Source organism: Cnephaeus nilssonii, assembly GCF_951640355.1.
Source record: "Cnephaeus nilssonii genome assembly, chromosome: 6".
Taxonomy (NCBI): Eukaryota; Metazoa; Chordata; class Mammalia; order Chiroptera; family Vespertilionidae; genus Cnephaeus; species Cnephaeus nilssonii.
The window spans coordinates 48434670-48459068 of record NC_137077.1 but is presented as its reverse complement, the minus strand read 5'-3'; the positions used below and the strand labels follow the sequence as shown (position 1 = coordinate 48459068).

The 24399-nt window shown below is 42.6% G+C and overlaps 1 protein-coding gene across 2 annotated transcripts in view; it reads right to left on the bottom strand.

Annotated features, from left to right (window-relative positions):
- Positions 1-24399, bottom strand: part of DIP2B (disco interacting protein 2 homolog B) — a 238866-nt gene that overhangs the window by 95807 nt on the left and 118660 nt on the right. For both annotated transcript variants that reach the window (XM_079774332.1, XM_079774331.1), the window contains exon 3: positions 9851-9979. In XM_079774332.1, coding sequence (XP_079630458.1) covers positions 9851-9979 — 129 coding nt within the window. The remainder of the gene's footprint in view (positions 1-9850; positions 9980-24399) is intronic.

The following is a 24399-nucleotide window of genomic DNA, read 5'->3' as shown; positions in this document are numbered from 1 at the left end:
AGATTCACTTGTTGATAGATATGTATTTGTTGTTCATAATTTTTATCTTTACCTTTTTCTTCTTCTTCCTCTTCTTAAAGAATACCTTTCAGCATTTCATATAATACCTGTTTGGTGGTGATGAACTCCTTTAGCTTTTTCTTATCTGTGAAGCTCTTTATCTGCCCTTCAATTCTGAATGATAGCTTTGCTGGGTAGAGTAATCTTGGTTGTAGGTTCTTGCTATTCATCACTTTGAATGTTTCTTGCCACTCCCATCTGGCCTGTATAGTTTCTGTTGAGAAATCCACTGACAGTCATATGGGTGCTCCCTTGTAGGTAACTAACTGTTTTTCTCTTGCTGCTTTTAAGATTCTCTCTTTGTTTTTTGCTCTTGGCATTTTAATTATGATGTGTCTTGGTGTGGTCCTCTTTGGATTCCTTTTGTTTGGGGTTCTCTGCACTTCCTGGACTTGTAAGTCTATTTCTTTCACCAGGTGGGGGAAGTTTTCTGTCATTACTTCTTCAAATAGGTTTTCAATATCTTGCTCTCTCTCTTCTTCTGGCACCCCCATAATTCAGATCTTGGTACGCTTGAAGTTGTACCAGAGGCTCCTTACACTATCTTCATATTTTTGGATTATTTTTTCTTTTGTCTTTTCCGGTTGAGTGTTTTTTGCTTCTTTATATTTCAAATCTTTGACTTGATTCTTGCGATCCTCTAGTCTGCTGTTAGATCTCTGTATTATATTTTTTATTTCAGTCAGTGTATGCTTAATTTCTAGTTGGTCTTTTTTCATATGCTCGAGGGTCTCACTAAATTTATCGGCCTTTTCCAGAAAGTTCTTGAAAAACCTTATAACTGTGGTTTTGAACTCTATATCCAGTCATTTGTTTTCCTCCTTTCTTTCGTTTGTGATCTGTTTCTTTGTCTCCACATTTTTGCTGCTTCCCTGAGTTGGTAGGGTAGCTTTGTGTGCTAGGTGTCCTATAGGGCCCAGTGGCTCAGCCTTCCCAGTTACTTGAGGTGGACACTCTTGGTGCACCCTTTTGTGGACTGTGTGTACTTGTTGTACTTAAGTCTTGATTGTTGGTGGTATCACTGGGAGGAATTGACCTCCAGGCCAATTGGCTGTGAGGATCAGCTGTGTCTATGCTGGGAGAACTTCTGTGATGGAGATAGCCTTATGGGACAAGACTTGCAAAACTGCAAAAGCCTCGTGCTCAGCTTGAATGGGGCGGAGTCTCAGGGCGGAGCAGACAGCATTGGTTTCCCATCAGCCCTGCCCTAATAGGCTCCTGTGTCTCAGAGACCCGTGGTAATCGCTGCAAGCACCTCTGAGAGAAAGCCGCCCTCGAGTTCCGCCTTCTGCCAGACAGTCCAGTTTCTCCCTGAATGAGTCTGGGTCCCGAGTTTCGCCCGGAACTGGAGTTCAGCGCAGTCGGGAGCTTTTGTCTCCCCCCGAGTTGAGAAAGCCAGCCGCGCACTCAGTTGCCTGCCCTCTCTGAGCGCGCGCCTCGGTACCTCTGCTTTCCACAGTTCCTCTGAGTCTCAGTGTGCTTTTCTCTTTCCTGACAGTCCAGTTTCTCCCCGTATGAGTCTGGGTCCCCAGAGTCTCGCCCGGAACTGGAGTTCAGCGCAGTCGGGAGCTTTTATCTCCCTCCCGCTTGAGAAAGTCAGCTGCGTACTCAGTTGCCAGTCCTCTCAGCGCGCGAGTCTTAGTACCTCTGCCTTCTGCAGCTCCTCTGAGTCTCAGTGTGCTTTTCTCTTTCCTTCTAGTTGTAGAATTTCCACTCAGCCAGCCTTCCTGTGGTTCTGGATGATGTCCGTTTTGTCTTTTAGTTGTAGTTTTGAAATTGTTGTGTGAGGCAGCAGTTTAGGTGTTTACCTATGCCGCCATCTTGGTTTTCCTCAATTTGCACTTCTTTTATCATTAGTGAGATTAAACATCTTTACAGAGTATTTAAGGGCTATTTAATATTTGTTTTTGTTTATTTGTTTGTCTAAGTAAAATGAATGCTCATGTCACATGACCATTTTCCCATCGGGTTTCTGAGTTTATTTTTCCTTAATTTTTAAGAGTTCTTAATATGTACGGGATAGTACCTCTTTATCTCTGATGTATGTTAGAAATATTTTCTTTTAGCTTGTCATCTGTCTTCTGACATTGTTTTTATAGTGCTTTGTTTTTTATTTTAAGATCTCAAGTCAACAATCTAACTTCACACCTGAAGGAATTAAACAAAAAGAATAAACTAAAACCAAAGTAAGCAAAATGAGGAAATATCAAGGATTAGATCAGAAATAAACAAAACAGAATTTTAAAAGTAGAGGGGGAAATCAATGAAAATAAAAGCTGTGTGTTGTGGTTTTTTTTTAAAGAGCAGCAAAATTGACAAACCTTAAACTAGATTTATAAGAAAAAAAAAAAGAGAGAAAATTCTCAAATAACTAAAACCAGAAATAAAAGAGAAAACAGAAACAACCAAAGGGGGGGGGGGGGAAAGAAAAACAAACAAACAAACAAAAACAACCAATGCCATAGAAATAAAAGAGATTACCATGAATAATTATATGCCTAATTAGATAACCTAAAAGAAATTGATAGCTGGCTGGTGTGACTAGGTGGATTGAGTGTTATCCCATGGATCCAAGAGGTCCAGGGTGTGCCAGAGGTAGCCAATCAATGTGTCTCTCTTATCGATGTTTCTATTTCTCTCTCCCTCTCCCTTCTTTTCTATTTAAAAATCAATAAAAACATACAAAAAAGAAAGTGATAAATTCTTACAAACATACCACCTATAAAAATTGAATCATGAAGAAATAGAAAATCTGAACAGACCATTATAACTAGTAAGGAGACTGAATGTTAATATCCTTAGGTTTGTTTTTAAAAAAGGCTCTTGCAAATAAATTAGAAAAAATAAACCACAATTAAAAACACACACACAAAAAAACAGGTTTAGGGAATGAACAGGTAGTTTATAGAAGAAGCACAAATGGATAACAAACATATCCCCAAATGCCTAATTTCATTATTGATAAAATAACACTTCTACCAATAGGGTAGGAGAGTGTTCATTTTTTCACATCTATAAATAGCAGCACACCATTTTTTCATCTTTCTTAAAAAGACAAGTGGGAAATGTTATTGTACAGTTTTATAGTAGCTGCTCCTATTCTTGGCTTGTTTTTATGAAGTGTTTAAGATGTGGTACATAAGTGGCACAGCTGGGCTTTAAGGGCCAAGGGCAGAACAGGACACCAAGCACCCTTACCTATTAGGACATTATTTTACTCATTTTTTTTCTTTTGACTTTTTTCTTTATTTTTTTTTCTAGGACATTATTTTAGATAGACAGACAAACAGATATATATATATTAGAGGCTCGGTGCATGAATTTGTGCATGGGTGGGGTCCGGCCAGCCTGGCCAGGGGGAGGGGACATGGTGGTTGGCTGGCCTGCCTGCTGGTTGAACTCCTGGTTGAGGGGACAATTTGCATATTAACCTTTTATTATATAGGATATACACTGAGAGGCCAGATTATTAGGTGTTCAGAGATCATAATAATCTCGCCACTCAGTGTATATATAGACAGACTAAAAGGCAGATGTGTGGGTAGGTTAGGTCAGTAAGTAGAAAAGTTCACTTCAAGGAGTTACCTGCAAGCCAACAAAGCCATGCCATTTTTACCAAGTTCTGAGGTACCAACCACTTTAACATTAAGACAGAGGACCACTATTAAGCTCTGTAACATTAGGATACTACATTAATTTTGGCACAACTCTATGTTGATGGGGAGGCATAGTGAAATTTTAATTTTGCATTTCACATTCCCCCGTTTTTACAAATTGTGGTTTTATTTTTTTTAGCCTGTGATATCTATATAGCAAACTAAAGGCCTGGTGCACGAAATTTGTGCATGGGGTGGTGGTGAGGGGGGAGGGGGTAAAGGCATGTCCCTCAGCCCAGCTTGCACCATCTCCAATCTGGGACACCCCTCTCACAATCCAGGACTGCTGGCTCCCAACCGCTTGCCTGCCTGCCTGATTGCCCCTAACCGCTTCTGCCTGCCAGCCTGATCACACACTAACCACTCCCCTGCCAGACTGATCGACACCTAACTGCTCCCTTGCCGGCCTGATTGCCCCTAACTGCCCTCCCCTGCAGGCCTGGTCGCCCCCAACTGCCCTCCCATGCAGGCCTGGTTGCCCCAACTGCCCTCCCATGCAGGCCTGGTTGCTCCCAACTGCCCTCCCTGCAGGCCTGATCACCCACAACTGCCCTCCCCTGCTGGCCATCTTATGGTGGCCATCTTGTGTGTTGGAGTGACCGTCAATTTGCATATTACCTCTTTATTATATAGAAAGGATGGCTGGCTATTCATCCTTCAAAATGGCTCAGACTTTACTCTTAACAGTACCCAGTGCCCAGGTTCCTTCCCTGGTCATCCTCTCTTCCATGCTGCCTCTGTAATCTGTACAAGGATTGCTGTGTTTTCATCTGTGTTTCTCTAGCATCTAAACTGTGCTCGGCTCATAGGAAGTCTATAATAAATGCTTGCTGAACCAAATACAATTACCTTCCTTGGTATGAGAATGTATGTTAAAACAGAAATAAAATGGTCTCAGTGTACCAGTAGCAGCCACCTTAGCAAATGTCACCAGGTCAGAGACCAGATTTGGACAGAGATAAGCAAAAGTTCTCAATTAGGATGACAGAGGGAGTTACTACTGCATTTAACTCCCAGCATTAAGTCAGAAGAATCTACACTTAGAGTAAGAATCAATAAGAACAATAACTGATTTAAGGTTTTAAATCATTTATCCATGGCTATCACTTTAAAAACTATATTTTGCCATTTTTAAAAAAATTAATATACATACATTTTATGTTACATGTATCTTGTATTTTACCACAATAAGAAAACTGAAAAAATATATATATTGGGAAAAAAATCTAAACACATATAATGCTAAAGTGAAAAATTTCCCTAGAACCACCACTTCCCAGAAATAATAGCACCTCAATAGTTTGGGGCACGTATTTTTCAAGTTTCTGTATCTTTGTACATACTAATATATGGAATTATTATTACTACTATTCACAAAATTGGGTCATATTGTACATAATATCTTGCATTTGTTACTTTAAATATATTTTGTACATCTTTCCATATCTACCTCACTTTTTGTGAGCCTTCACAGAATTTTTAAATCAGCTTTCATAGAATTCCATTGTATATGAGTACTATAATTTATTTAATCATTGTATTACTACAAGCAAAACTACAACACACATACATACATAAATACATATTTTTATCTTTGTACACATATGTAGATGTTTAAAATAAATTCCTAGAAGTGAAATTTCTGGGTCAAAGTGTATGAAGATTGAAAGTGTAAAAGGTATTTCCCAGCTGTTGCACTATCACTTTAAGACCACAATATTAACTTAATCTTAGCTCTGAAGTAAAATATTTTCTACTGTATTTATATTTATTATACTATTTCAGTGTCCCTGAGGTTTACTTAGTTGAAACAAGATTGCCACATTTAATTGAATCTATGATGCCATTTTAAAACACAACCTGATTTTAGTTATGTTGAAATATAAAAAGCATCCCTTTTATATTAGATGAAATATATTTCTCTTAGCTGTCTTGGAAAATAAATGATTAACTGCTTATACTCAGAAAAAGCACTTTCTCAATAAAAGAACAACAGCAACTCAAATGCTCACACTAAACAATTAAATATACCTTTCCAAAGTTTATTTTTACATAAGATATGAAACATGTGACAGCAAACTTGCTAAATCTAGGGAATTATTCACATTAAACAGGCTTTTAAAGGCCCACTTGAATAATCCTTCTCTGCCACAAGGATTCATAGCATCAGACCACAGAACAAATAAAACTCCAACTATTTTCTAACACGATAAACCCAGGCTCATAAACGCATGTGAAAAAGAGATGTTCACAGTTACTGTATTAGCAAAGCCTCTTTTTGTAAGAACAGACAGCTCCCTGTTAACTGGATTTGACTCATTCACCAGCACACAATTCATCTTGATCTTTGATAAAGAAATCACTTCCGAAGTTCAGTCCCCAGACACAGCTACCTTTGGACATCTCTGCCAGAAGCACATGAGAGCTAGGTATCATTTTCCAGAGCTAATGTTTGAGCTGAATAAGGTGATACTAATACTCCTTTAAAGTCCTTTTGGTTTTTGTTTTGTTTGAGGTGGCTAATTGCTCAAAAGATTAACATTAAAGGACTTATCACAATGACAATAAGGCCCTGGCTGGGTAGCGCAGTTGGTTAGAGCATCCTCTGGATACCCCAAGGTTGTGGTTCAATCTCCAGTAAGGGCACATATAAGAAGTAACCAAACTATCTATCTCTCTATATAAAAGTCTAATATGCAAATTGACCCTGTGGGAGTTCGCCCGGGAGACCGATGACTCGCTATGACGTGCACTGACCACCAGGGGGCGTTGCAGAACAAAGGAAGGCCCCGGCTGGCAGCCAGAAGGCCCCGATCAGCCCTGATCACCAGCCAGGCCTAGGGACCCTACCTGTGCACAAAATTTGTGCACAGGGCCTCTAGTGAATATATAAACAAGTGCAACAACAAAATAGATGTTTCTCTCTCTAAAAGTCAAGTAAATAAAAAAGAGAAAAGAATGACAATCAGATCACTTTCCATTAATTGTGTATTTTTCTACACTTGTGACCGAAACATGTGTAGAAAGGTGCATCATGCCTTGATTTGCAGGAATAAAAAAGGTACTGAGTAAGTATGTTTGAAATGTCACACAGACGTTGGCTAAGCACAGAAAGAAGAATCAGATCAGATGATCTAAACTCTGCATAAATACAAGCTCTTTATACCAAGTCTGAAACATGAAACACTGTCTATTTTATTATCATTGGTTGAAATGTCGTAATAAGCCACCACCAAACAAGAGAGAATTTTTCAGTCCCTCTTTCGTCCCTCAGGTATGTATCTCTCTCCCTCTCTCCTCTAAGCTCCAAGGGCCCTTCTTTTGCTATAACCTGTTTCCTGAGCCCATTTCTTCTATGGCTCACTTCTTCTATCTCCGTCACTTTCTAAAAAAACTTTCTCTGAGAATGAGAGAGAGAGAGAGAGAGAGAGAGAGAGAGAGAGAGAAAGAGAGAGAGTTTTCACTGTTGAACTTACTGACATCAATATTAAATCCTTTTTGTATACCCATAACTTTACTCAGTATTCTTGTGATTATCACTGCACATATTTTATGTTCTTAAGCTATTTTTGCATGTGACTTGTAAATGTAACCCTTCGTATGAAAAGAGTGGCAGAGTTGAAGTTGAATTTACATCAAATTCTGTAATCTAATTTGCTCTACTTCTGCTATTCCTGTTGGTTTCTTCTTATTCATGGAAGCCACAATTCTCAGAATGTACTGAGCTTTCCTTTGCTACTTAGTTGAACAATTTCTAATATATGAAAAAAATGTGATTTTCACCAAAATCCATGCTTGCATACTTCCTCTTTTCTGTTCCCTTCATGACAGCATTGCAGTCCTCTCACAGCTTTCAATCTCTTCAGGGTTTTTCAATAACCCTTTCTTTCCTACTTTACCTCCTCTTGCTCTACATTTCACATCTACCCTAAAAAAAGAAGTCCAGTGAGACAATTATTCAAAAACCTATTAAATCCTCTTCAATATCCCTGTACCTAACCAAGACACTGAACAGTCTGCTAACCAGCATCTGATTCGCAAACTACACTTTTAGGTATTTGGGGTAAATGTGAAAAAGAAAAAAAATGGTATAAAAGAATGGGGGTTGGGGGAGGAGATAAATGGTGATAGAAAAAAATACAATAAAAAGAATGAAGTTTTTAAAAAAGAACAGGGGCTAGAGATCACAGTTGGGTTTTGCTAGGTAAAATTAAAATTTTTACACTACTGAATGAGTTCACTAAAGTCTTTTACTATATGTCATCAGCTTGGACATAAGATGTAGAGAATCATCTTTTGGTTCTTTACTAATCTTTTTATTATATCCTATAAAAACAAAGAAAACCAAAAACCAAAGACAAAACACTCCTAGAGAAGGCCAGGATGAGAGTTGCAAAGGCTAAAACCCTCTTGACACTGCTACTGAACCTGGTCTCCAGCCTCAAAAGGCAACACTGGGTTCCTGGGAAATCAGACTTGTGTCTTGGCAACAAATAGGAACTTCTGATATACCTTTCTTTTCTATTTTTTTAAATCCTCACCCAAGGATGTATTTTCTATCGACTTTTGGAGAGTGGAAGGAAGGGTGGGGTGGGGTGGGAGGAGACAGACAGACAGACAGACAGACAGACATCTATGTGAGAATGACACAACAACTGATTGCTTCCTGCAGGCACCCCGTCTGGGGCCCCAGGGATAGAACCTGCAATTCTTCGGTGTGCAGGCCGACACTCTAACCAATGAACACACCAGTTAGGACATAATACTCTTCTACATCCAGCATTACCTCCCACAAATCCATTCTTAACAACTACTTTCATTCCTTCCTTTCTTCAAGTTATCCTTTTAACTCATGTATGTTAAGCCCTGTGCCAGGCATTGGGACACAGTAGTGGCAGAGCATACTGTCTGCAGCTGGAACAAGCTACCAGAACAAACACGCATCTGATTACGTACTGCCCTGCTGAAAATCTTTCAATGCTGTTCAAGGTTTCTTCAGATTTGGTCCCTGGTAATCTTGCTAGCCTCATCTCCCACCTCCTTCAGGGGCTTTGATTCTAAGTTGCAGCCATAAGGAATTGTTTTCAGGTCTACTTTCTCATGCTATTTCCCTTTTACTGGACAACTCTTGTCTTTCTGCCATGACTCAGTTTAGATGTAGTTCTCTGAGAAAGCCTCCCCTGTTCGCTTACGGCCAGTCAGGTACAAAGGAAAATTCTGGTGTGGCATGCAGCCTCTGTTGTTTTTTTTTTATTGAGTACTTCTCCACCCTTCCTTCCAGTGTGAAAATATATTTCTAATAAAATCAGCTCACAAAATGGCTGACGCAGCTCTGCATCAACATCCTTTAGCTCATTTCTCTGAAGCAGTTTCTGAGAGGAGGCAACGAACACCCTGTTTTTCAACTTAAAAAATGGTTAAGGTAACTCTGGCTGGCACAAATGAGTCAAAAATCTAGGGAAAGTAAATTTGTATTCCAGCTCATCTCCTGGCACAATAAATGTGCTGCAGAGACTATAACGGGCAGCAAGCAGAAGGGGATGGGACGGGCTCACTGCACCCACACCCCCCTGAGGATCTCTGATGTGTTTCTCTGCTCATCAGTCCTGGACATGGGGTGGCAGGAGCATGCTCCCACTGCCAGCCACAGCATGTCGCCTTTTCCCTTCCAATGGGTACTTTTTAGGTCAAAAGAAATAAAATTTAAGAGTTTACTAATTAGAAATTGCATTGTGAGTTTTTGTTCCAGGTCCATCAGTTAATTAACAGCTTTGGCAAACACAGAAGGACTTGCCTCTTCCAAACGAGTCCACTGAGCTCTCCCTATAGACCACCCTGTGTGACCCTAGCCCTCCGCTTTCTTAGTTATTTATTCGCATTGCCTTTGTACTTGTCTGGCTCCACGTCTGCCCTGGAGCACAGAAACATCTTATTTGCTGCTGTATCCCCAGTAAATACTGAGTATCTACAATACCTGGCACATAATAGGCACTCAATAAATGACTGATGAATGAATCAATATAGACCTGTTGGTACTTCAAGGAAACAGGACAAATGTTAGAAGCTCTGAGAATACACAGTTCATACTAAGTCAGTAAAAACTCTGCCACTGATAACTTCCAGTTCCTTCTCACCTGATCGATATCGTTCATCCCTGGCTCCCCCAGATCGAGATCGGTGGTACTTGGAAGGAGCGGAAGTTTGAGCTGCAGATGGAGCAGGTGTCTGGTTTCTATGTTCTTTCTGTGCTGCTGAATCAGTTTCTAAAAAAGAAAGTTTGGAAGATGGTTATCCGATAACAATAATAGCTAACATTTTCTGAGCACTTCACATCATTCCCACAACACTCTGAGGTAGGTATTATTACCCCATCTATAGTAAAGGGTTAGAGAGCTATAATATACATACAGAAAAAAGATAAAGACGTCCAGGTGAAAAAATAATCATCTTAGAGCCATAACTGTGAATAGGTGATAGGAAAGAAATAGCAAAATGATCTACATAAAATGAGTAAGACATTCCAGAGACTGCAAGAACTGGTGGGGCAGGAATAAGACCCCTAATCCTACATATAGTACAAAGAACAGCTTGCAGAGCCTTAGCCTCCCCAAACATAAGTTACTCCGAATAAACAGATCATTTAAGCAAAAGCAGGGTGCTTACTATGCAAACATAGCTTCAAATCATACTTAGTAGGCCCTCTTCCAACTGGAGTCACACCTAAACTGGTCCTTTCCAGTCCATGGTCTGTTCCCTTATTGTGCCCTCTCAACGTTTACTGTCTCATCAAGAATATGGGGAAGAGCTCTAGCCAGTCTGGCTCTGTGGTTAGAGCATCCAGCCCATGGACTGAACGTTTGCTGGTTTGATTCCGGTCAAGGGCACAAATCTTGGTTGCAGGCTTGATCCCTGGCACCAGTTGGGGTACATGCGGGAGGCAACCAATCAATGGAGCCCTAGCTGGTTTGGCTAAGTGGACAGAGCGTTGGCCTGTGGACTGAAGGGTCCTGAGTTTGATTCCAGTCAAGAGCACATGCCTGGGTTGCGGGCTCAATCCCCAGTAGTGGGCGTGCAGGAGGCAGCTGATCAATGATTCTCTCTCATCAGTGATATTTCTCTCTCTCTCTCTCTCCCTCTCCCCTCCTCTCTGAAATCAATACACACACACACACACACACACACATAAATGGAAAAAATATCCTCAGGTGAGGATTAACAAAAACAAAAAGCAAATGAATATGGGGGAGGGCAGAAGAAAAACACCTTAAGTTCTTTTTTTAGTGCCTTTTTTTAAATGGTATTAGCTCCAAAGTCATAATCTATAATAATAAAAGCATAATATGCAAATCAACTGAGCAATCAAACAGCAGAATGACCTTCCGGACTATCACGCTATGACATGCACTGGCGCCAGGCCAGCCAAGGCGGGTGCGATGCAACTGGTTAGGGGTGCCCCACTATGGTCCCACAATCGCACCACAGAGGTAGGCCCAGGCCACCCAGCTGGCAGTGCTGCAGCGGGTCGGTGGGGCCTCCCTCTGCAGGGCTATTGATCTGGGGGCCCCAAAATCAATCACCCCACAGAGGGAGGCCCAGGCCAGCCAAGCGATCACACCCCATGCCTGTCGCCCGCAGAGGGAGGCAACTGTTGGCCAAGGGGGGGGAGGGGAGTGGGGGCAGTGCCGCAGATGGCAAGCAGTGGCGGGGCCTGGTGCTGGCAGCGGGGGAAGGAAAGCCCTGATAGGCCCTGATTGCTGGCCAGGCCTAGGGACCCTACCCAAGGTGTCCCAGATTAGGAAAAGGCGCAGGCCTGGCTGAGGGACACGCCCCCCCCATGCACAAATTTTGTGCACTGGGCCTCTACTTTTTAAAATAAAGTAAGAACATTTAACATGAAATCTACCCTTCTAATAATTTTTTTTTGTCAATCCTCACCCCGAGGATAATTTTTCGATTGCTTTTCAGAGAATGGGAGGGAAGGAAGAGGTGGTGGTGGGGGAGATGGACAGATAGACAGACAGACATCTATGTGAGAATGACACATCAATTGGTTGCCTCCTGCAGGCACCCCAACCAAGGCCCCTAAGGATCGAACCTGCAACCAAGGTATGGGTCCTTGACCAGGAATCAAACCCAAGACCCTTCTGTGTGTGGGCCAATGCTCTAACCACTGAGCACATTTGTCAGGGCTACCCTTTTAATAATTTTTTAAGTGCATAATACAGCATTGTTAACTATATGCACAAGGTTGCATAGCAGTTCTCTAGAACATTCATCTTATATAACTAAAACTTTTGACCATTACAGTAATAACTCCCCATTTCCCCTCTCCCCAGCCCCTGGCAATCAACATTCTACTCACTGCTTCTATCAGTATGACTATTTTAGATTCCTCATATAAGTGGAATCAAACAGTATTTGTCCTTCTGTGACTGGCTTTTCTACTCAGCATCATATCCTCCAGGTTCAACCATTTGGTCACATACTGCAGGATTTCCTTCTTGTATAAGGCCTATTTTAAGTTTCTTTAATAGCACTTAGTTGTGCCCAGCAAGGCAGCTTACACATACCAAATTAGGTGTCCACTACCATAGAGGTCACCAATCCAGCAATTGCATTGCTCCAGACCACAGCTGAGAATCAGCTTGCACAGTGGTCCAGGGAGTACAAGCAACAGCCCCACAGACCTCAGTTGAGGGTACTACAGGAACTAGGAACTGGGACTCATAATGTCATATCATTTTTTTAAAATATATTTTTATTGATTTCAGAGAGGAAGGGAGAGGGAGAGAGAGAGAAACATCAATGATGAGAGACTCACTGATCGGCTGCCTCCTGCACGCCACCGCTGGGGATTGAGCCCTGGGGATCAAGCCTGCAACCCAAGCATATGCCCTGCCCGGGAATCAAACCGAGACCTCCTGGTTCATAGGCTGATGCTCAACATGCCCGGCTGGGCATGTCACATCATTAAAAAAAAAAATTATTGGCATGCTTGAGAGGCCGTGTGTAAGAGGTCTAGCTGACAGTCCCAGCTGAGCCCTGCCTCCCATCTGCCCCCACCAAGGCACCAGATATGAGTGAAGCCATCTTGGGCCTTCCAGACCAATCTGTACACACCAGGTGAAAGCACTTAGCGACCCCAATTGGCACCATGAGGAACACAAAAAATCACCAACTGAGGCCTGACCCAAATCAGAAGATATAAAGGTTATTTTTTTTAAGTTTGATTATTTTTGTACAAGGTTTTTAAGAAGGCAAAAGAGTATATTTTAGGAAGCTCTCCACAAAAGTGCTTTTATGAATCTAGAAATGTTTTATTTTTTATGGTTCCTGGTAGCTGAGATTTTTATTATAAAATATATTAACCAAGCAGAACATATTTTAACACGGAGATTTTGAAAGGTAATGTCTGAGGTTGCAAACTGAAGTTTTAAATCAGCCTAAATTCTCTTGATAATCTACTTCACAGAAGAGTTATAGTGAAGTCTTAATATTTTCATACCTTGTTTCATTTGTTAGTTTTATTACTCTAGAATAGAAGTCAGCAAACCATAGCCCATGTCTATTTTTATAAACAGTTTTATCAGAACACAGCCACGCTCATCTGTTTACACACTGCCTATGGATGCTTTGACACTGTAAAGGCAGGGTTGGTTAGCTGTGGCAGAGACCATATGGTCCTCAAAACCTAAGATATTTACTTTCTGGCTCATTACAGAAAAAGCTTGACTCTCCCAGGCTATACCAATAAAAGCTAACATTTAAGTGTTTGCTTTGTGGTAGGTACTGTGCATATAGAAGTACACATAAAAAGTTTTCACATTTTGTCTTATTCTTCACAACAATCCTATAAAGTCAGCACTATCAACTTACTATAGAAAAAGAAGCAGAGGCATGTATCATTTTATCCAAAGTCACAGAGCCAGAGAATGACAGAGCCAAGATTCAAAACCAGGTCTGTCTCACCCTACTGGTCTCCACCAGAAAAGGTTATAAAAAGGTTGTGATGCCCTAGCCGGTTTGGCTCAGTGGATAGAGCGTCGGCCTGTAGACCGAAGGGTCCCAAGTTTGATTACAGTCCCGGTTGCGGGCTTGATCTCCAGTGGGGGGCGTGCAGGAGGCAACCGATCAATGATTCTCTCTCATCATTGATGTTTCCGTCTCTCCCTCTCCCTTTTTCTCTGAAATCAATAAAAATATATTATTTTTAAAAAGGTTATGAAAATTCTCCCAAGACTTTAGAGGAAAGCAATCAGAATTAATAATTTAGTCTGCAAGTATCTAAATGCTTCAGGAATTACAGTCAGCAGCTAGACAAGCACTTGTGTATTTTTTAATCACCTGCCTTCATGTGAAAGATTCTGCAAAAAGCCCCTCTAAAAACTTCCAGCCATTCATTAGAGAACTTATTTAAAACATATTCCAATTGGAGTTGGGGAACTTAGAAGAGGATATGGGGGGATGAATGGTGACAGAAGGAGACTTGACTTGGGGTAGCAAATACACAATGCAATATGCAGATAACGTATTATAGAATTGTATACCTGAAACCTATATAATTTTATTAACAAATGTCATCCCAATAAATTTAATAAAAAAGTTAAAAAATATATTCCAATTAACTTTAAATAGAGGACAACAAATAGGAAGGGTCTATTTTTATCTACATGGTCAGATGATACAGGAAGGAAATCACATTAGCACACATGAGGTACCTTGCTTGCAAATATGCACAGAGAAAATGGTTTGACTTAAACAGAGCATCAGGTTTAAAATACTAGCTTTGTATTACTTTTTGGGGCCATACTGAATATGTAGCTAAAGTACCTATCGCTGATAATTTTTTAAATTAAATAAGCAGATTTGCTAGGATTGATCAAACCACCCTGCTAAGAAACATGGTACTTCCAAATTAGGTATTAGTAATCCAGAGTATGAAAGGAATAAATAGAGATTTGCATTTCACAGAAGATGGACAAAATCGGTTCATGTATTTTTACCATTGCGTTCTCACACTTAGGCTTTTACTTTGTATTTTTCAATGCAATTAATTAGGATAAAGAAGATAATGTCAGCTAAAGAATAAAAATTGAAATAAAGAAATGATGGGGGGGGGGGTAACAGGGGAATTGGGAGTTAATACTTTTGTTTGAGGAAGAATTAGAGAGAATGAACATCTCCACTCAGATTATCTAGAGATTATCACAGACCAAACCACAAGGAAATATAGCACAAATACAGACATCTAATGAGAACTGAGAACCAGAGTCAGATGATACTTAGCTAAGAGATCTACTGAACTGGCACCAAAAAAAAAAAAAGCCTCACAACACAACAGGCTCTTCACCAGGCAACATTAGAATGATGCTCTGCAATGTTTATCTCAGCTCCCTCAGGGACTTAGTCATCCAAGCAGACCAGGTTTCTTTTTGGTCTAAAACCATGAGAAACATTTCCTTGTAGCTTGCCAGAAATAAAACAAAATATTGATTTGCAGTTTCAATAAGTGGCTGACAAATTTGTTCAGTGACCATTCCTCAGGTACCCAAATCATATTGTCACAAAAAACATGGATTCCTGACACAATAATCTTGATTAAAAAGTGTGATACATCTACTTCAAGAGAGCCGATCTAAAAGAGAAGTAAAAGGAAAAAAGGGTAAAATGAATTCCTAGGAATTGAGTCACTTTAAGTATAACAGAGGCACTTAATAATGAAACTCTGTTAATCTTCTTGAATGTGAGTAATTACTCTCCAATTGATATATGAATTCTATAAACTTTTATTCCCAGGTATTTGAGTTTACTTTTTAGAATATGAGTTACAAATATATTTTATTATGCACTGAAAAAACTGGAAGCAAATATAGGAAAATATTAATAGCAATTATTTTGGATGGTATATATTTTTCCATAGGCTTTAATGGATTTCTACAACTTAGAAAAGTTCTCTATTTGGATCATAAAAATAATACATGCTCACTTTAGAACATCAAAATGATAGTAAAAGAAGAAAATAAAAATGATATTCGTTTTTCTTAATTTAAAGGTCACACCACATAGAGTAGATTCTTACAATAAATTAAAGTAATATTCAGTCTTCAGCTTCCTAAGTAAATTATGACACTATGAGCAGGATATCCTTTTCCTATCTTCTAAAATCAATTGTCTTTTTCTTTCCCAAAAAGCACTGGCAAATCAATGCATATTCGGAGGTGTGTGTGGGGGGGAGATTATGTTGTGGCTGGATTAAAGTAATTTTGGAAGGCTTATTCCCACCTTAGCTTACTTGCCAGGACAACAGTTTGTTGAGGAAGGGGACAGAAAACAATGCAGCTGGGTCTCATCAAAGAGAGGAGGGAGGGGTCTGGAACCACAGGAGCACAGCAGGGTGTTATTTAACAGTATGTCCAGCATCAGCTGGGCAGGCAAGATGCTGCTTAAAGATGAATCATTCCCTGGGGCCCGAAAGTAGAGATTTCTCTACTTAGAATAAGGTATGTACAGTTTCACTACCACAGTAAGATGACAAAAGCAAAGATAGAATTAACAATATATTAACATAATTAGACAGTATATGCCATGAAAAATACGCTGACTATAAAGACTCACGAAAAGGTCTAAATGAAACATCCTATATAATAAAACCTTAAAATGCAAATTGTCCCCTCGGGCGGTTGTCCGACTGGGAGACCAGGAGTTCGACCGCTTGCTATGATGTGCACTGACCACCAGGGGGCAGCGTGGAACATGGCAGGCATCGACGATGAGCTGCGACCTCTCGCCGGCTATCTGGGGCAGGGGTGACGGGGATGGAGGTATGGTGAGAATGCAGGGTGTCTGCTGAGCTCACTCTCACTCCCCCTGCTACCCTCCCCCGGGACGCCAGGGCTTGCACGCCGGGGGAGCCCCCATGTTATGGTGCCAGACACCCATGAGGAGCCCGCCCCGCACCTGTGGGGCCTCTTTCGGGTGAGCTGGGCCGCAGCTGCCAGAACCGCAGGGGCCTGTGAGTTCGCGCAGGAGCCAGTCTATGAGGCCGGCTGGGAGAGAGCACGCTGCCCGCCTGGCTTCTGTGCGGCATGGCTGGGCGGCCCAGGGGCCCACACTGTGCCCTGGTCCACGGTGTCTGGCCACGCTCACTGCATCTCCACATGGGGACTCAGGCGGAGGGGGGTGCGAGGGGGTCTGGGGGCCCAGGTGTTGCCCAGGGCCCAGAGGTCAGCTGGGACCTGCCCTTCCACGACAGACGCTCTCACTTTGATTGCTAGCCAGACCTAGGGACCACACCTGTGCACAAATTTCATGCACCAGGACTCTAGTCAAGCCATATAAGAATACAAAATATGTACATAATATGATTATAACTGTGTATGTTAAAACTACAGGGGTGGGCAAAAGTAGGTTTATTTGTATTAAAAATAACATAATTAATAAATAATTAAAAAAGAATAAACTGTTTTGTGTACTCATAACTGTAAACCTACTTTGCCCACCCCTGTATTCATACACAATTATAAGGATCAGATGGGACAAAAAGTTCCTAAGTAGCTGGAATTAGGTTGTGGTGAGCACTCACATTTTTTAGTGCTTTGTTTAAAGTTATATATAAAATCAAAGTAATTTAAAAAGGCACCAAATACAGATAAATGCTAGAATGACAGCTGCCAAATTAAATCAAGCATTCTTCAAAACTGCTAAATTCTAGTGTGAAACATACTTGGGATCCAAAGAAAAAGCTTACTTACTAGTTTTCATACAGTGACAGCTTCCGTTTGCGGGTTCCTGAACTTTCAATCTGTTATGCAGAATATCCACTAGGGGTCACCATTATGTTTAAATAGTGATGCCGTTACAAGGTTTAACAGTAAGTTTAAGAAAACCTACAAATTTTAACTTCTTTTACAACACAAAGCCTTCTTTCTCCATGATCAACATGTACATAATTTATGTGGAAAGAGACATCAGACTCTTCTATGATTCTATTGTTTGAATACAATAACAATGATAACCTAAAAAAAAGAAGCTGCTATTTAACAGTATAAAACTATGCAAAACTTTCCATTCAGGAAGATGGAAGAAAGCAAGCCTCAGCTTTTCATCTTTCACCTCTGCTGATGATTTCACAGATATTCTCACCTGTGAGAGGAATACAGTCAAGCAGGATGTGCTCTGAGAATCAAGGAAAAAAACATTCACATTTTTAGGAGTGAACAGAGCAGACACACTCATTGGTCTTGGTGCTAGTGTCCAGAGAAGAAATATATTAATAACTGATCACCAGTTCGCATATGTCTTTTATATGTGATATGTGCAGAAAAGGAAAAGGAACAAGGCTCTCTGAGGCGACGTAATGAGGAATTTAATTTGTATTAGAGCTTCAGAGAAGATCTATTAAAAAGAGACATTGATGTAGGCTTTAGCTAGGCAGAGAGAGGTAAAAGCCACCTCATACAAAAGCATGGTATTTGTAGAAGTCCGGTGAGGAAGAAAAATCTTGACAAGTCTAAGAAAGACTCCAGTGAAAGATGTAAAATGATACAAAATGAGGCTGGAGAAGAAAAGGGAGGTCAGGTCACTGGTCCTAAGCCAAAGGCCCGGCCTTTGAAGGGACTTAAACAGGAAATGACAGAATAACAAAGATAATACATTTCTATGGCTCTTTTAACTTTCATGACACCATCTCCTTTTATCTTCACAATAACACCATCTAATAGATACCAGCAAGGAAGCAGGACACCCACCACAGATTAATCTGTTTTTCTCCAGTGAGAATGTGTCAATAATCACCTTGAATCATTAGAATGAGAGTCTCCAGTCCACTTCCATGCCAAAAAGGGTGGATGAGGATACCTTGAATCACTCAGGGAATCTCCCCTGGGAGCTAAAGCACCTCTGAGTCACTGAGGAGAGCATTCCTCAGAAGACGGGAGATTAACCTCACTCATTGCCTGCAGGAGAGAATGACAGTGTTTGCATTTGGAATCTGGAAAAGGGGCCATCAGCCTGAGTCCTAGGGGTGGATTCTGGGAGAGAGGGATGCTGGGAGTTCTGGGTCTGTGAAGTGGCCAGCATCTAACAGATCCTGGGCCCACAGCTTCCTGGGCCATTTAGTGTCAGGAAAATGCTATGCCTGGGGCTAAAGGAGTACCAGACCAAGAGCTCCGCCCTGAGAATACAAGGTGGTGCCTTGGCCCAGCCGAGCACAGTGGGCTCCTCCATCAGAATGGCTAAAGCGGGACGCAGGCTTAGCAGTGGGTCAGCGTTACGGTCACAAGGAAGGAGCAGTTTTCAAAGCACCCCATGAGGCACGGAGACGCAGCGCAGGCTGTGGGGCTCTTCCCTTCTGGGTGTGGCAGCTGCCCACTGTTCCTTCTGCACTACCTAGATTCCAAGCCGTTCTTGGACAGCTCAGGAGGAAAGAGAGGCCCAAGAGGAAGAGAGCAGACTTCCTTCTGATAAGGCATATGGGGACAGATCTGATTACAATGCATGCTCCACTTCACAGTGACTATGACACTATCCAACCCTAGCAAACGAAGGGCAGAGCTGGAATAAATAATTCCATATTCTTTCCATTATGATCCTCACTTGGGAAGGAACTTTTAAATCAAAATGAGATAAAAGACAATACACTCCACTCCTCCACACACAAAGAGGCCTACTAAATATTTATGTAGTTGGAAATGTTCTATAGCATTCCAAAATGCTGTTCCAAATTTCAGTAGTTGGTTTTAAGTTCATTTCCCTTTGAATTTCCACAGTACTTTGTTTAGAACTGTCTTACAGTACTTATTTGACTTTATCTTTTATAGTCTTGATTTGTATACGTTGTGTTATCTCTCCTACTATAGTATAAATAACTTGAGGTCAGAGGCTGGTCTTAACTCATCTTGTATCTCTGGCAGTAATTGGCTCTGGCGAGGTCTTATGCATTGCCAGCACCCAGTATTTTGGTTAAAATAAGTAATTAAGATCTTGTCTGTCTCCTCATTTCCACCAATGATAGTGGGTAGCTAGAAAAAACAAAGACAAAAATGGAGAGATAACAATTTAAAGGATATGGTGAGTGTAAAGCTGAAAGGCTGCTCATCTGGGTATCTCTGCCATACAAGCTTTATGCAAAAATTTGTGCCTCTCACAGATTTCATACAATTACAGGAAGTCATCAAGAGGCCTCTATCCTTGACATGAGTTACCAGGGACTTTAGAGAGAGAGGATAGAACACGGGGCTTTCTTTTGTTTCATTTTAACTTGGTCATATACTACTTGCACAATCTCAAAAGGTAGGACTGAACATAGATTTGGGAAAAACCTTTGGGTCACCAAAACTTCTTACCAAGACAAGCTAGAGAATGTTAATATATAACCACATTTAGAAAGTGTTATGTCTTACCCCTAAAAGGGCAATAGGTAAAGGTCTGGGGTTAAAATAATGTGGCAACCTGGGCCAAGGAGCAAGTAACAGGTGCAATCCTATTTTGAAGCAGGAGACACATACAACTAAATGAAGCAAAAGATAGCAGAACAAAGTCAAAGGAAGAAAATCAAACACACAAAGGTCACAATCTCAAATACACAAAGACAGAACGGAATGGTTAGAACAATGGCATCAAAACCAGAAGCTGCAGTAAAGCAAAAGATGTGGAGTCCTACAGGAGATGCCACTGTTGAACCTCAAGGGCAATTTAAACAGCGGGAGAGTTGCAAAACAGAGCTGAGGCAGGACTCTGCTCAGACCCATCCAGAGGAGGGAGGCCTCCCAGTTTCAACACCTTAATCGGCTGTTGGGGAGACAATATGATCAGCTTGCTGGTGAACAGCCAAATGAGCTACTAAGATCTTAGAGATTTTTTTCTTTATAATTAATTTTTATTATGATTACATTTATATTTGAAATATAAATATATGTCAAAATTGTTAATTTATAAAGATATAATTATAGATATTCCTTATAACAAGTACAACTTGTAAGAAAATAAATGTAAATTAACCAATGTAGAATTTTAATTTCTATTTCTCCATTATAAAACTGGAAAAATGTATATTCAATTTTATCTTCATATTTGACAAAATGTTATGTGACTGATCTATGCTAATTATTCTTTATTACTCAGTTGTGAGAAATTACAATGATTTCATTCATGCTAATCATGTAAATGAGAACTATGTTTAAAAATATTAAAGGATTTCGCCGAAACCGGTTTGGCTCAGTGGATAGAGCGTCGGTCTGAGGGCTGAAAGGTCCCAGGTTCGATTCTGGTCAAGGGCATGTACATTGGTTGTGGGCACATCCCCGGTGGGGGGTGCGCAGGAAGCAGCTGGTCGATGTATCTCTCTCATCAATGTTTCTAGCTCTCTATCCCTCTCCCTTTCTCTCTGTGAAAAATCAATAAAATATATTTTAAAAAATATTAAAGGATTTGAATTTTGTTGTCTATTTGAACCAAACAAAAGAATGAAAATGTATAAATTTTAATCTGCTGTGATAAAATTCGTAAGAAAATTGCATAAAATCTGAAAATTTAAAAATATCTTTATTGACTTTTAGAGAGAAAGGGAGAAAGAAACATCGATGAGAGAGCAACCTCCTGCATGCCTCCTACTGGAGACTGAACCTGTGCTTTGAGCAGGAATCAAACCAACAACCTTTGGGTGCATGAGAGGATGCCCAACCAACTGAGCCACACTGGTCAGGGCAGATCTGAATTTTTAACAATTACAATGCCTGTTGTCCAAAATCAGTTTCTGAAACCCCTTCCTTAAAGAAAACTTTAGGAAGCATATTTATGTATGTACACTACAGAGATCTTTTAGATTGATAGAAATTATCTTTGTACTGATTCTTTAAATAGAAATCTATATATATAAAAGGCTAATATGCTAAGTGTCCGACTGTCCGATCGATCACTATGATGCACACTGACCACCAGGGGGCAGACACTCAACACAGGAGCTGCCATGATGTGCACTGGCCATTTACAGAGAAATGGCGCAGCGGACCTGAAGCCCACAAAGCAACACTCGGTTTCCCCCAAGTGGGACACAGGCCCTGCCACTACCTCGAGCGACAGCCCACCAAATCGCAGCCAATGCTGCCAAGACCCCATGGTAAAATGCGGCCCATAGCCTAGCCTAGCCCAGCCCAGCCCAGCCTAGCCCAGCCCGGAAACGGTGGCTGTGGGTGCTAAGTAATGACGTCACGTAACAATGCCTGGCTTCCTCTCCCTAGCGACAGGCCATCCTATCTAATAATAGACAAATATGCAAATTGACCATACCTCCGACACACCCACAAGCCACGCCCACCATCCAATCAGAGCAACTATGCAAATTAACCCAAACCAAGATGGCTACAGCCACAGAGAGCAAGGTTTCCTAGGTAACAGAGGAAGCCAACCTTTCCGCCTGCCCTTGCCAGGCCTAAGCCTCCACTCAAGCTACAAAGTTTCAATTATAGAAGGTAAATAAATTCAAACAAATGGTGGCAGAATGGAGCTTGAGAGAGCAGGCCAGGGTTGCCACCAGCAACAGGAGAAGCAAAGCTTTCCACACACCCTGGCCAGGCCCACCCACTTAAGGCAACAAAGTTTCAATTATAACCCCAACACAAATGGCTTCGGGCCTCGGAGGGAGCCCCAGGCTTGGCTCCGCTCCAGGCTACAAAGTTTCAAGTGTAAAAGGAAAATAAATTCCAGATACCAGGGCCTCCGCTTGCGTTGCCAGGGGGCGTGGCCAGCCTGCAAACCACCACAGGCCCCTCGCTCAGGCCGCCCCACGCCCCAAGGGTACCCCACCCTGATCCGGGACACCCTTCAGGGCAAACCAGCTGGCCCCCACCCCTGTACCAGGCCTCTATCCTATCTAATAAAAGAGTATTATGCAGATTGATAATCACTGCAACACACAATATAGCTGCCCCCATGTGGTCAAAGATCCTGCCCCCATGTGGACACAGGATGGCCACCACAAGATGGCCAGCAGGAGAGGGCAGTTGGGAGGCACCTGGCCTGCAAGGGAGGGCAGTTGAGAGGGACCAAGCCTGCAAGGGAGGGCAGTTAGAGGTGATCAACCCTGCAGGAGAGGGCAGTTAGGGGTGACCAGGCCGGCAGAGAAGGGAAGTTGGGGGCAAACAGGCTGGCAGCAGAGTGGTTAGGGGGTGATCAGGCTGGCAGGCAGAAGCGGTTAGGGGCAATCAGGAAGGCAGGCAGGTAAGCAGTTGGGAGCCAGCAGTCCTGGATTGTGAGAGGCAGGCAGAAGCGGTTAGGGGCAATTAGGAAGGCAGGCAGGCAAGCAGTTGGGAGCCAGCAGTCCTGGATTGTGAGAGGGATGTCCGACTGCCCGTTTAGGCCCTGGGATCGGGCCTAAACGGGCAGTCGGACATCCCTTGAGGGGTCCCATATTGGAGAGGGTACAGGCTGGGCTGAGGGACAACCCCCCTCCGTGCACGAATTTCGTGCACCGGGCCTCTAGTCCTAATATATAAAAACCCTGGATCCGTCACATCCACAACGACCGGAGGCTCGACCAACTAGAAGTCAGTCCTGCAGTCAGTGCTGGGTTGCCGTGGTGACCCAGCACTGACTGCTGAGGGGGCTGCAAATCAGGCCCGGAGAGAAGCCTGAAGAGAGAAGCAGGGTCTGATCCATAGCCTCTGTGGCAGCTGTTGATCAGCACTTGCCTCTTTCTTTCCAGGCCTGGCCAGCAGCTGTGCCTCCATTTCTCTCCAGGCCTCCCCCGGGGCTGCTGATCAGTCCTGCCTTTCTGATCAGGCCCCGTTGATAGGCCCAGAGACGGTGACTGGCATAGAAACCAACCAATCAGAACCAAATCTGGATCAACTGTGAGAAGCCAATGGCTGCCTAGGAGGCGGAGCTTTTGATGCTGACTGGCATAGAAACTGACCAATCAGAACCAAATCTGGGTGAACTGTGAGGAGCCAATGGCTGCCTAGGAGGTGAGCTTTTGACGCTGACTGGAATAGAAACTGACAAATCGGAACCAAATTGGCCGGCAGAGGAGGACAGTTGGGGGTAAGATCAGGCCGGCAGGGGAGAGCAGTTAGGGGAGATCAGGCCGGCAGGGGAGGGCAGTTAGGGGTGATCAGGCAGGCAGAGGCAGTTAGGGGCTATCAGGCCGGCAGGGAAGGGCAGTTGGCGGTGAGATCAGGCCGGCAGGGGAGGACCGTTGGGGGCGAGATCAGGCCGGCAGGGGAGGGCAGTTGAAGGCAACCAGGCCAGCAGGGGAGGGCAGTTGAAGGCAACCAGGCCAGCAGGGGAGGGCAGTTGGGGGCGAGATCAGGCTGGCAGGAGAGGGCATTTGGGGGCGAGATTAGGCCAGCAGGGGAGGGCAGTTGAAGGCAGCCAGGCCGGCAGGGGAGGGCAGTTAGGGGCGAGATCAGGCTGGCAGGGGAGGGCCATTGGGGGCGAGATCAGGCCAGCAGGGGAGGGCAGTTGAAGGCAACCAGGCCGGCAGGGGAGGGCAGTTAGGGGCGAGATCAGGCTGGCAGGAGAGGGCATTTGGGGGTGAGATCAGGCCGGCAGGGGAGGGCAGTTGAGGGCAAGATTAGGCCAGCAGGGGAAGGCACTTGGGGTGACCAGGCCAGCAGGAGATGGCCATTGGGAGAGATTGGGCCGGCAGGGGAGCAGTTAGATGTTAACCTTTTGCACTCGGATGTCG